Here is an 11548-nt window from a genome sequence, read left to right as displayed (position 1 = left end):
CACGGGGGCGGGAGAGGCTGCTCCGCGGGCACACCCGGGCCGCGGCCGGCCTTCTCCGATCGAACCCGGCCCGGGCCCGGGGAGGACTCGCGGGGGTCGCGGAGGGGTGGGCGGGGGTGGGGGACAGAGCGCGCAAACCCGCGATTTCGAGGTCCCAGCGGTGACTCGGGGCGGGCAGAGGCGGGACCGAAGGGCGGGGGCGGCTTGCGGCCTTCCGCCATTCCCCGCTCCCTCCCTCCCACCCCCCGCCGCAGTGCACCACCTCCCCGCCCCCCCTTGTCCCCCACCGCGCGCGCTCCTCCCGCCCCGGAGCCTCGCCCTCCGCCACGATGAGCAAATGAGCGCGAGCGAGGGCATGAAATTTAAATTCCACTCAGGGGAGAAAGTCCTGTGCTTCGAGCCTGACCCCACCAAGGCGCGAGTGCTGTACGATGCCAAGGTGCCGCCGCGGAGGGACAGGGAGGAGGCGCGGGTCGGGGACCCCGGGGCGGGATGCGGGTGTGGTTCGGGCCAGGATGCCGCTGGAGAAGGGGAAGCGCCGGGCCTGGGTGCTCCCTGCCTGTGACACCTGGGCCTGCGCGGCAGCGCGCGGAAGGCAGGGGGAGCTCGCGGGCGCCGCGCTGGGGACTCGGGGCAGGAGTGCTTCCGCTTCCGGCCGGCGTACGGGACTGCGCACGCGCGGTCTGAAAGGTCGCGAGGTTTCGCGAGGTTTTCGCCGTGCGTCGATTTGCGTACGTGACCGCAGCGTGGGCTGTGTGTCCAGGAGACCGCTCACGGAATGGCGCCTTAAGTCCTTTCGTCCTGCGCGGAGCGCCTCGTGGGCTCCCCTGTGACACAGACACCGACCGACTCAGGTCCTAAGCCACAGCGCTGCCTGTCGACTCGCGACGTCATTGTCCCGGGGCCTCAGTCGTGCTTGGGACGCTCCCGTAGGGTCCAAGGGCTAGGTTGACTCAGTGTTACTTTCCCTCAGGGCCTTTAGGTTTTCAATCTCCAAGTCGCACCCCCTGCCCACCAGGGGGCTCGCGGGGGACTGAGCCCCATCTGTAGCCCCTCAGGTCTGGACGGCGAGAGGGAGTGGGCATCGAAGTCTGGTGGTGGGGTTGGCCCGGGGTCCCAGGTGCGTCCGAGCAGCGCTGCCCATTGGGGGACTTCCCAAGACCCCGGGTTCTGTGAGTTATATTTTAGGTTTATGCCCCGGAAACCCTTGTCTCTGATTTCCCTCCTCCTTCCCCGCCATGAGTATTCCCTGGGGTGACACGCCCCATCATTTGCCCCAGATGTTCCCTCAGGGGACACAGTGGAGCTGGAGAGACTACAACTCCCAGAGGTCTCAGGCTGCAGCTCTCTTGTCTGGCCAGGACTCTGCTTTACTGACAAGTTGGCTGGCCAATGGCTTTAAAAGACGCACCCAGTCCCACACTCAGAGACCAATCACGGGGAGTTTGGAGGGATGTTTCCTTTTTTGAGGCATCCAGTCAGGAAAAAAATGGAATTGAAAGGAAAAATGTTTCAGCACAGCTCGCGGTCTAAAAAAGGAGCGAATACTTCCTTTTCTTTTCAAAAAAGGTCTATGATCTAGTTTTCCTGATCTAGCTTCCGGTGTTCTGTATATTCAATCATTTGTGGACAATATTTTCTGGTTTCAGATTGTGGATGTTATTGTTGGGAAAGACGAAAAAGGCAGAAAGATTCCAGAATATCTAATCCATTTTAATGGTTGGAACAGAAGGTGAGTGTATTTGTTAGATCTGGCTGAAAATTGATCATCTTTGCAGCACAGGAACCTGGGGTTTTGTTAAGTTTTAGAAACACTTGTAGAAAAGTTTCATGTCCAGTTTTTGCTTTTTGAAATCAAACTTTGCCTATGCAGAAGAATGATAACTTTTAAGTTGATTATATTTGAGTTCTCTATGGGTAATTCTGGAAGCCCCAGTTGCTTCTATGGCTAAATGAGTTCCTTTTTCAGTTTATTTGCATTTTTTGTGGCTTTAAAATATTTAAATCGTTTTCCAAAATGTAAGTAGTTCTGGGACATTTCTGTTCCTGTGAGATGCTGTTGGCATTTGTTTTATAGCGAATTAAAATACTGAATTTTCTATCCTTTTTTGTTTGTTTTGTAGCTGGGATAGGTGGGCAGCTGAAGATCATGTCCTGCGAGATACCGACGAAAATCGGAGATTACAGCGGAAACTGGCAAGAAAAGCTGTAGCTCGCCTGTGAGAATACAACAGTCCTGACAAATGTGTTTTCTCTTAATGTGTAGAATTTTTAGGCTATAACAGTAAACCTATGACAAGCATGGCTTATTATGCAATTGGACTTACTAAAAATGTGTTCGCAAAGAGTGTCTGTGTTGTATTGTAAATAACTGCTGTGTTTTCCAAGGAGATGTTGTATATATGTAATAATCTGAAGTGGAGATCACCATTTATGTTCTACAGCTTAATTATTTGTCGGGTGCTTAAGAATCTTTGTTGTTCTATCTTGTTTTTTTACCTTGAGGCCCTTATCAGTCAACATCAAAATTTATTTCAGTCGTGTGTGTTTTTTTGTTTGTTTTCCAGAAGCACAGGAAGAAAGAAGAAGCGCTGCCGATTGCCTGGTGTCGATTCTGTCTTAAAAAGCCTCCCCGTTGAAGAAAAAGATAAAAGTGATGAGAACTGTGAGTGGCCTGAGTTATTTTGTTATTTTCTCTGGTTAAATGAACTTTTACCGCCCGGCCAGCATGGTTCAGTGGTGAGCGCCGACCTATGAACCAGGAGGTCACGGTTCGATTCCCGGTCAGGGCACATGCCCGGGTTGCAGGCTCCATCCCCTGTAGGAGGCGTGCAGGAGGCAGCCGATCCATGATTCTCTCTCTTCATTGATGTTTCTTTCTCTCCCTCTCCCTCTCCCTTCCTCTCTGAAGTCAATAAAAATATATTTAAAAAATAATCATAAAAGAACTTTCACCTACTTCTTTTATACTGCAGGACTGAGGGGGAGGAATCATTGAAATTACACAGGGAAAGGTTTTTAGCTCATTACATATGATATTTGCCCCTTTCGATTTTGACAAGTAAGTTAGCAGTCGTTAAGTTCATAATTCCTCCTCATCAGACATGCTTCCGATCGCTGCCTTCTCGGCCAGTGTCTATACTCATCCCTCAGGAGTCCATTCTCATGGTACCTCCTGTGCCTGGGTCTGGGCCTCACTTTCCAACACAGCAGGTAACCGTGGGATCCTAGATGACTAAACACTTCCAGATCATTGTCTTTATTTTTCTTTTTAAAAATATATTTTTATTGATTTCAGAGAGGGAGAAAGATAGAAACATCAATGATGAGAGAGAATCATGGATCGGCTGCCTCCTACACACCCCCTCCTGGGGATTGAGCCGCAGCCGGGGCATTCTGCCCTGACCCAGAATCAAACCCGGGACCCTTCAGTCCACCGCAGGCTGACACTCTATCCACTGAGCCAAAGCGGCTAGGGCTCAGATCATTTTCTTGGGTGTGTTTTGCATTCATTGAAATCGGTGTTACGTTTTTCCAAATAAATTTCCATTCTGAAAGGTACGATGTTTGCATTCAGCATTTAAAATATATGTAGGACTGCAGTTGGTGGATACCGGCAGTAGGACACATCCCACCCTAAGGACCTGGAAGAGCTGGGGAGGTGGCTAACCCAGGCTTGCTTGGTGTTTGTGTCTCACCTAGCTGTAAGCACTTCCTCTGGTGACAGCAGTGAAGAAAAGGATGGCGCAATAAGTGAAGAAAGTGACATTGAAGAAAAGACTGAAGTGGTAAAGGTTTCATTGTGCAAACTCTTTGGTGTTGATTTTAGTGGTAGAACTCTCCAGTCGTGAATCATTTGGTAAAAATACATTTTTAACCAAATATTCTAAAGTCGCACTTCATATTTAAGGGAAAGTAACTCGTTTATAGTCACCGGATGACCCTCTCAGTGGCTCTTTACAGCCATAAAGTATTTGCACAAGTCATAGCGACCTGTTACTTTTCAATGACATTGCGAACTTGATTGTTACAATGGTGACTATTTCTAAATGCTGTGTATCAGTTTAGCATCCTGCCTGCCTTCAGTCCTACTTGTGAAATGAAATGGGAAGAAAAGAAAGCATTTGCAATGCGGTTAGTGGCCTAAAACGAGTGAATGTGGCCTTTCATGCACTTTTCATCAGAACACGTATCATTACTGGGGTACATGTGGAGGATTAACTGGCTTTGTATCATAGAGGCTTTCAAGTGTTCGTCCTCTGGACATGGTCTCTCCTCCTGTTTTATGACGTTTTAAAAATATGCCATTTTAATGTCGCAGAAGGGACAACTGGAGCCGCGCAGGAAAAGGGCGATGGACGAAAGGGCAATCACTATAGACATCCCCGACGTTCTGAAGAAGAAGCTGGAGGACGATTGCTACTACATCAACAGGAGGAAACGGGTACGCATGGCGTCGGATAGAACGGAATCCCAGAGTCCGATCCTTGAGAACCCGGGGCGGTGAAACTTCCATGGTAAGGTGCGGACCGAGTCAGGTCTCCGAGTTATCCGACAGTAGCGCCCTGCTGCTGATGGAATTCAAGTGTGCATGGTCTTGCCCAGCCTGGCTGCCCGGGGAACCCTCTGGGAGCTTTGCAAAGACCGGATGCCTGGGCTTGCACTCAGAGGGTAAGCGCCCGTGGGCTGTGTGGTGGGGGCGGCTGTGAGCTAGTCCGCGAGGCTCCCCAGGTGATTCTGATGGCTAACAGGAGGCTCGCTGCTCGCATTCATTTAAAAAATAATGCTGTCATGTACAGGGTGCTATGATCGGCACACAAAAAACCATCCGAGAGCTTCAAAGTGTATTTATTTCAAAGCTGCTTTTCGCACTGAGTAGGCTTTCGTTTGGGGTTTGAAAAGTGATGCAGACAAGACCACCGTTGGTTGGAGTAGGTCAGTGGTCAGCAAACTTCGGCTCGTGAGCCACATGCGGCTCTTTGGCCCCTTGAGTGCGGTTCTTCCACAAAATACCACGTGCGGGCGCGCACGTACAGTGCGATTGAAACTTCGTGGCCCATGCGCAGAAGTCGGTATTTTGTGGAAGAGCCACACTCAAGGGGCCAAAGAGCCACATGTGGCCCGCGAGCCGCAGTTTGCCGACCACGGGAGTAGGTGGCCGATCCGGTGGGGTGTGTGCGGCAGCTGGGTCTGTTTTTGTTGACAGTTAGTGAAACTTCCGTGCCAGACCAACATCATCACGATCTTGGAATCGTACGTGAAGCATTTCGCGATCAATGCAGCCTTTTCCGCCACTGAGCGGCCCCGGCATCATCACGCCATGTCCCAAGCCAGCATGAATGTGAATTACATCCCAGCAGAAAAGAAGTGAGTGGGAGCGGGGGCTGGCAGGGGATGGTTCTCTTTCTGTGTATCAGAGAAGTGAGTGTTACTTAGAAGAGGTAACACTGTCTCCATTTCAGTATTACGAATTCGTTTAACATGTCACTTAATATGCAACTTAGTATCAAAATGTTGTTTTTTTTTAAATGTTCAAAAACTGCATCTTGTCTGGATGCAACACCAGGACCAGTTTGTGCAGGGATCTGATTCCTGGAGGTAACTTTGTTCCGTGAGAAGCACCAGAAGGGGCAGGGAGGATTTGATCAAAGCTTGTTTACAAGCAGGCCTTTATTCTGGCCTGAGTCACTGGCCCCGTGGTCTGCCTCGGCGCACGCGTCTCAGCCGGATGGAGTAGAGTTGGACAAGTAGAGTGTTCAAGTTCACACAGGGGTGAGGCATTCATGGGTCCCGCCCCTTCTGCTTGGGCTCCTTGTGGGGCACTGAGCGCACTCGTGTGTTCAGGGTTGTAAGTTAAAATCTCTACAGACTCCCTGCGCTTTCTGTCATAAGCCCACTGTTCCTATTTAATTCCTGGTGGTTGTTGGCCTCTAGATTCATTTTATTCCTCAGGTGTGTGGGTGTAATATACAGTGTTTAAAACTCTGCCTTATTAAAAACGTACCACCTCATTGTGATCGTTGGGCCAGTTCTGTGTCTTGCATCTCTGAGCGCTTCCTTTTCATCCTTCCAGCGTGGACCTTTGCAAGGAGATGGTGGACGGATTAAGAATAACCTTTGATTATACTCTCCCGTTGCTCTTGCTGTACCCGTACGAACAAGTTCAGTATAAAAAGGTGACTTCGTCCAAATTTTTTCTTCCCATTAAGGAAAGTGCCACCAGCAGCAGTAGGTAAGTCCCAGCATGGGGACCGTGGGTGGGTGTTGAGCGGCTCTCCCCGTTCCCCAAAACAGTGGAGTGAGGGGAGCACGGCCCGAGGGGTAGGAGATGGAGGTCTGAGCGTAGCTCCCTCGCTTGCTGGTGGTGGGACTCGGCGGGGGAGCATGGCCTCCTGGAGCAGTTACTGTTCCGCGAGGAGGCTTGTGAAGGGCCAGCCACCCGTGGCCTTCAAGTCAAGGCTCCTTCCCTTCTGCGGGGCTGTGTCACCGTGTGCGCCCCGTCGCTGACCAAGCGCGCCCACGTCTCCCTGGAGGGAAACCAAAGGGCCCCCGGCCTAACCGTCTCTCCCATCCGCACACGCTGCTGCTGCTCCCTCGTGCCTCTCCTGCGTGGTCTGTCTCGCGATGGCCACTCGTCCGTCCCCTCCTGCCTGCTCACCCCCCTGCCTTTTGCCCCCTCCCCGCCGAGGGCACCCCCAGCTTCCCCTGGCCACGCTGTGCTCTGCGGTGGCCCACCCATTTCCCTTTCATCCCTCCTCCTTTCCTGCCTCCTGGCTCTCTCGCTGCCTGTGATGTCTTCTCTCAGCCTGTCTTCCTTTCCTGTTGTTGTCGCCCCAAGGGGAAGAAGGCCCTGGTGTCCCATGCCCTACTCCGAACCTCCAGGTCCCCAGTGTCCCCGGCGCACTGTGTGCTGCCACACATTTGAGGCTGTCAGGCGTTACGTAGGTTCTGCAAAGGTTCCCCACGCCGGGCGCACGACACCCTGCCCTTCCTTCCCTAGGAGCCAGGAGGAGCTCTCTCCCAGCCCGCCTCTGTTGAATCCGTCCACCCCGCAGTCCACGGAGAGCCAGACGACCGGGGAGCCGGCCACCCCCAAGCGGCGCAAGGCGGAGCCCGAGGCCCTGCAGTCCCTGCGGCGCTCCACGCGCCACTCGGCCAACAGCGACCGGCTGTCCGAGAGCAGCGCGTCGCCGCAGCCCAAGCGCCGGCAGCAGGACACGTCAGCCAGCATGCCCAAGCTTTTCCTGCACCTGGAGAAGAGTAGGTCCCTCCTGGGCACCGGCGTGCCCCCCCGGAGCCTGCGGGAGGCAGGGCAGGAGCGCCTGCTGCCCGAGTCGGACATGCTGGCTGTAGCTGGGTGCTTGGTGCTCCTGGGTTAGCTCTGGGTCACCAGGTCAGTTGGCAGTCACGCCCCATTCCCTCCCCTGATGCTGGGCACCCGCCACTTGTTTGCTGCCCGTCTGGATCTGCCTCTGGCATGACCGGTGACCCACTGAGTCACACAAAGTGTGGGCCTTCTGTCTGTGGCTCCTTTCACTCAGCAGCAAGTTTTCAAGGTTTATCGTGCTGTAGCTACTGTTAATAGTTGAGTCCTTTTCTTTTTCTTCTTTTTTTTTTGCCAAATAATATTCTAGGTCAGTGGTCGGCACACTGCGGCTCGCGAGCCACATGCGGCTCTTTGGCCCCTTGAGCGTGGCCCTTCCACAAAATACCACGTGCGGGCGCGCACGTACACTGCGATAGAAACTTCGTGGCCCACGCGCAGAAGTCGGTATTTTGTGCAAGAGCCACACTCAAGGGGCCAAAGAGCCGCATGTGGCTCGCGAGCCGCAGTTTGCCGACCGCTCTTCTAGGTGCTGTGTTGTCAGAGGAGGGTCTTATTGTTAGAGACGAGTGAGTCCTCTGCTGTCTGTAATGTCTTCCAGCTGTTTTTCCTCCCCAGCCATGTGACTTCTCAGTGAATAACTGACATCTGTTCCTTCCGAAGAAACGCCTGTGCATAGCAGATCCTCCTCACCCGTTCCCGTGACCCCCAGCAAGGAAGGCAGCGCGGTGTTCGCCAGCTTCGAAGGCAGAAGGACTAATGAGATCAATGAGGTAGAGAGTGCCTGTCTGCCGCTCACCCTCCCCGGCGAGCCTTTCGCGGCTGCTTTTTTCCTGTAGCAGGAAATCCGGTTTCCTCAGAGGCGCTCTGTTGCTCTGGACGTGAACAGGGTCGTTCAGATGATGTGTAACCCTGTGTTCTTGGTTTCGAAAACGAGAACATTGTTACACTTACATGTAGCTTTTATCTTAAGAAACTGTTAGTACTGAAACATGAGTATAGTGAGTCCTCACTCAGCGTCATGATAGGTGCTTGGACTTTAAGCAGAACAACATACAATGAAACCAGTTTTGCCACAGGCCAATGGATACACACAAGAGTTCAGTTCCTAGGCATCTCATCCACATTGTAATGAACTGTTGCGATCGGAGGACCTCCTGTATTTTCATTTTATAGAAGAGGCGTTGGGACACTTTCTCTGCAAAAGGCCAGAGAGTAAATATTTTAAGCTTTGCCCACACAGTGTCTGACAGGACTGCCCAACTCCAAAAGTAGCCATAGACACTGTAGACATGAATGAGTGTGCTGTCTCCAATAAGACTTGAATACGCACACAAATTTGAATATCAGATCATTCCCATGTGTGATGAGACATTGTTCTTTTTTTTTGCTATTTCCCCAACCATTTAAAAATATAAAATTCATCCTTAATAATATTAATAGCCATCCCTTTGAGGGCGTGCTGTGTGTCAGCATTATGCCAGGTACTTGACCTCAATTACCTCATATTCTCACCTTGCCCTGGATTTCCGTTTTACAGATGGGGAAACTTCGTTTTATTTTTTTAAATCTTTATTGTTGAAAGTATCACATGTGTCCCCTTTTCTAGCCCGCCCCTGCCCCCTGCCCCCGGCCTTCACCACCCAGTTGTCTGTGTCCATGGGTTATGCACATATGCATGCAAGGTCTTTGGTTGATCTCTTCCCACCCACCCAGCCCCGGAAGCTTCATTCTAAAACTCTCTCTTTTTTTTTTAATCTATATTTTTTTTTATTGATTTCAGGGAGGAAAAGAGAGGGAGAGATAGAAACATCAATGCTGAGAGAGAATCAATGATCGGCTGCCTCCTGCACGCCCCACACTGGGGATCGATCCCGCAACCTGGGCACGTGCCCTTGACCGGAATCGAACCTGGGACACTCCAGTCCGCAGGCTGACGTTCTCTCCAGCCAAACCAGCCAGGGCTAAAACTCAATTTTTAAGGCCACTTAACTGATGTAGGTAGTGAGTGTCTCCAGGATTTAGGAGATGTCTCAGGCCCGCAGGCTATTCTGTCAGTGTCACCCAGGGGCGGGATTCCCTTGTTTCCGAGTCTGGGGGCAGATGACTGTACCAGGCAGAGGACATTTGGTGATGGAGGTCAGCAGACTTGCCGTAAAAGGTCAAAGTGTAGGTATTTTCAAGGTTAACATCTATTTTCACTTGATTCAGAGGGTCAAATTAGCTTCCGAAGTGAATATAACAGCAGCAATTCCGGGATTTTGGAACAATAGTAATATTACTCAAAACATCCTTGGGCTCTTTTTTTACTGCTTCATTCTCGAATACAGCAGGATTTCTAATAAAGGAAAGGCACAAAATGACCTAAATAGTTGCAGCTAATGTATAGGTAGTAGCTGTTGAAAATCAGGAAATCAAATAGTTCCCTAATCTAATTTTAAGTCTCTTCCACAGTTTTATTTATTTTTATAAGCTGATAATTATTTTGATAGTGACATTTTTTTCCTCTACTTAATTTATTATCATAATTTTCAGATGATTAGAAGTGTCTCCATGTTGCCAAGGAAGTTGGATCCTCCTGTGATTGATTTAAGAGGCAAAAAGGTTTTGAAAAATTATAGTAGAAAACTAAAATATGTATGCTAGTATATAATCGATATGGAAAACATATATGTCTATCTTCTCATGATCCCTATATTATAATTCCACCCCTAAAAAAAACGAACGTTAACATTTCGGTATATACTTCTTAATAGTTTTCCCTATGTATTTACATAATAATTCTACACAATATTTTATATTGTGCATTTCTTTCTTTTTGCAAGTGTTATGTTGAACTTAATTATTTTGTAGCTCGACCCTCTTCAGCATAAAAACACATTATATTCTCCTATGTCCTGAGATCATACCCACAAAGAGCTCCATGGGGAAGTTGGAGGGCTACCTCTTCAGGACTTCCACATTGTCAGGAAATGGTCACTATTTCCTCCCTTCCCTGGTCCAGCTGTGGAGCAACTCCTGAGGTGCCAGAGGGCCGGCAAGCTGGGGGTGGGGGTGGGGGTGTGACACGTGATTGGGCACAGAATGGCAAAGCACACGGGTATTGCCGGGATTCCGGATGTCGAGACTGTTGCTAACGGAGTGGTCAGATGCAGTAACAGAGCGTTCAATCTGTGCCTTTCCCAGGTCCTCTCCTGGAAACTTGTACCGGACAGTTACCCTCCGGGCGACCAGCCGCCTCCACCCTCGTACATTTACGGGGCACAACACTTGCTGCGATTGTTTGGTAAGAAATCCTGGTCCCTGCTTTCTCCCCCCCTCCCCCCTTTTTTTTTGCTTTAACACACTTGTTAGCTTATGTACATCTTGTGGTAATGTTGGGGTCTAAGAAAAATTGCTGAAAGGGAACCTCTTAAAAAAAAGGCCCTTCATAAATCTTAAATTTCCTAAAAATTATATTTGTAATTTTTGTACTATTGCTGTGTCTTTGTGTTCATGCAGAGTTCTTAGTTTTGTTTGATAACGTGGGTGTTCATTTCCGATCAAACAGACCCAGACGGTCCTTGGGTGTGTCCTACCCGTTGCCAGATGCTGCCCACGGTAAATGCTTTTGCTTCTCTTTTCGATGCAGTGAAACTTCCAGAAATCCTTGGAAAGATGGCCTTTTCTGAGAAGAACCTGAAGGCTTTACTGAAGCACTTTGATCTCTTTCTGAGGTATTTTTATTACTTTGGCAAAAGCTACCTCTACTGCCTTTCATCTGACTTTTCTGAATTTCTCCTGAGCACATGTGGAAGCTAGCGCTGATATTTTAAGTCGTAGCGGTCTTACCTAAGTATAGTTAGTTCTAACTGTACTTGTAATAGAGGGGGTTCTAGCTATTTCCTTTGTCCATAATTTATCTGCTTTCTAAATCAAGGGTGCTCATTGTACGGAGGTAACATTTTTGGTGTCACTAGAAGAATCCAGTTGGGTAGCCTCGGGAAAAGAAAGTTGATTTTGCCCGGCCGGTGTGCCTCAGTGGTTGAGCATCGACCTATAAACCAGGAGGTCATGGTTTGATTCCAGGCGGGTCAGGACACAGGCCTGGGTTGCAGGCTCAATCACCAGTGTGGGGCATGCAGGAGGCAGCTGATCAGTGATTCTCTCTCATCGTTGACGTTTCTGTCTTTCTGTCCCTCTCCCTTTCTCTCTGAAATAATAAATATATATCTAGATATATAT

At 49.9% G+C, this 11548-nt stretch overlaps 1 protein-coding gene across 1 annotated transcript; it reads left to right on the top strand.

Moving 5' to 3' along the window:
• Positions 1–272: 272 nt before the first annotated feature.
• Positions 273–11046, top strand: MSL3 (MSL complex subunit 3). The gene is made up of 14 exons (XM_023747983.1): positions 273–439; positions 1650–1732; positions 2124–2219; positions 2568–2665; positions 3703–3788; positions 4322–4444; positions 5207–5367; positions 6074–6232; positions 7001–7260; positions 7988–8097; positions 9839–9928; positions 10178–10347; positions 10511–10610; positions 10956–11046. The coding sequence occupies exons 1-12, from the start codon at positions 338–340 to the stop codon at positions 10223–10225; spliced, it is 1416 nt and encodes a 471-aa protein (XP_023603751.1). The 5' UTR covers positions 273–337; the 3' UTR covers positions 10226–10347; positions 10511–10610; positions 10956–11046.
• Positions 11047–11548: the final 502 nt, after the last annotated feature.

This window comes from Myotis lucifugus, unplaced genomic scaffold (genome assembly GCF_000147115.1).
Source record: "Myotis lucifugus unplaced genomic scaffold, Myoluc2.0 scaffold_1084, whole genome shotgun sequence".
In the NCBI taxonomy this organism is placed as follows: Eukaryota; Metazoa; Chordata; class Mammalia; order Chiroptera; family Vespertilionidae; genus Myotis; species Myotis lucifugus.
This window is presented reverse-complemented; position numbering and strand designations above follow the sequence as displayed.

Coding starts and splice junctions, on each gene's coding strand:
- MSL3 (XM_023747983.1), top strand. CDS start 338: ATGAGCGCGAGCGAGGGCATGAAATTTAAATTCCACTCAGGGGAGAAA. Junction 440..1,649: donor GAGTGCTGTACGATGCCAAG/GTGCCGCCGCGG, acceptor TTCTGGTTTCAG/ATTGTGGATGTTATTGTTGG. Junction 8,098..9,838: donor GGACTAATGAGATCAATGAG/GTAGAGAGTGCC, acceptor TTCCTCTACTTA/ATTTATTATCATAATTTTCA.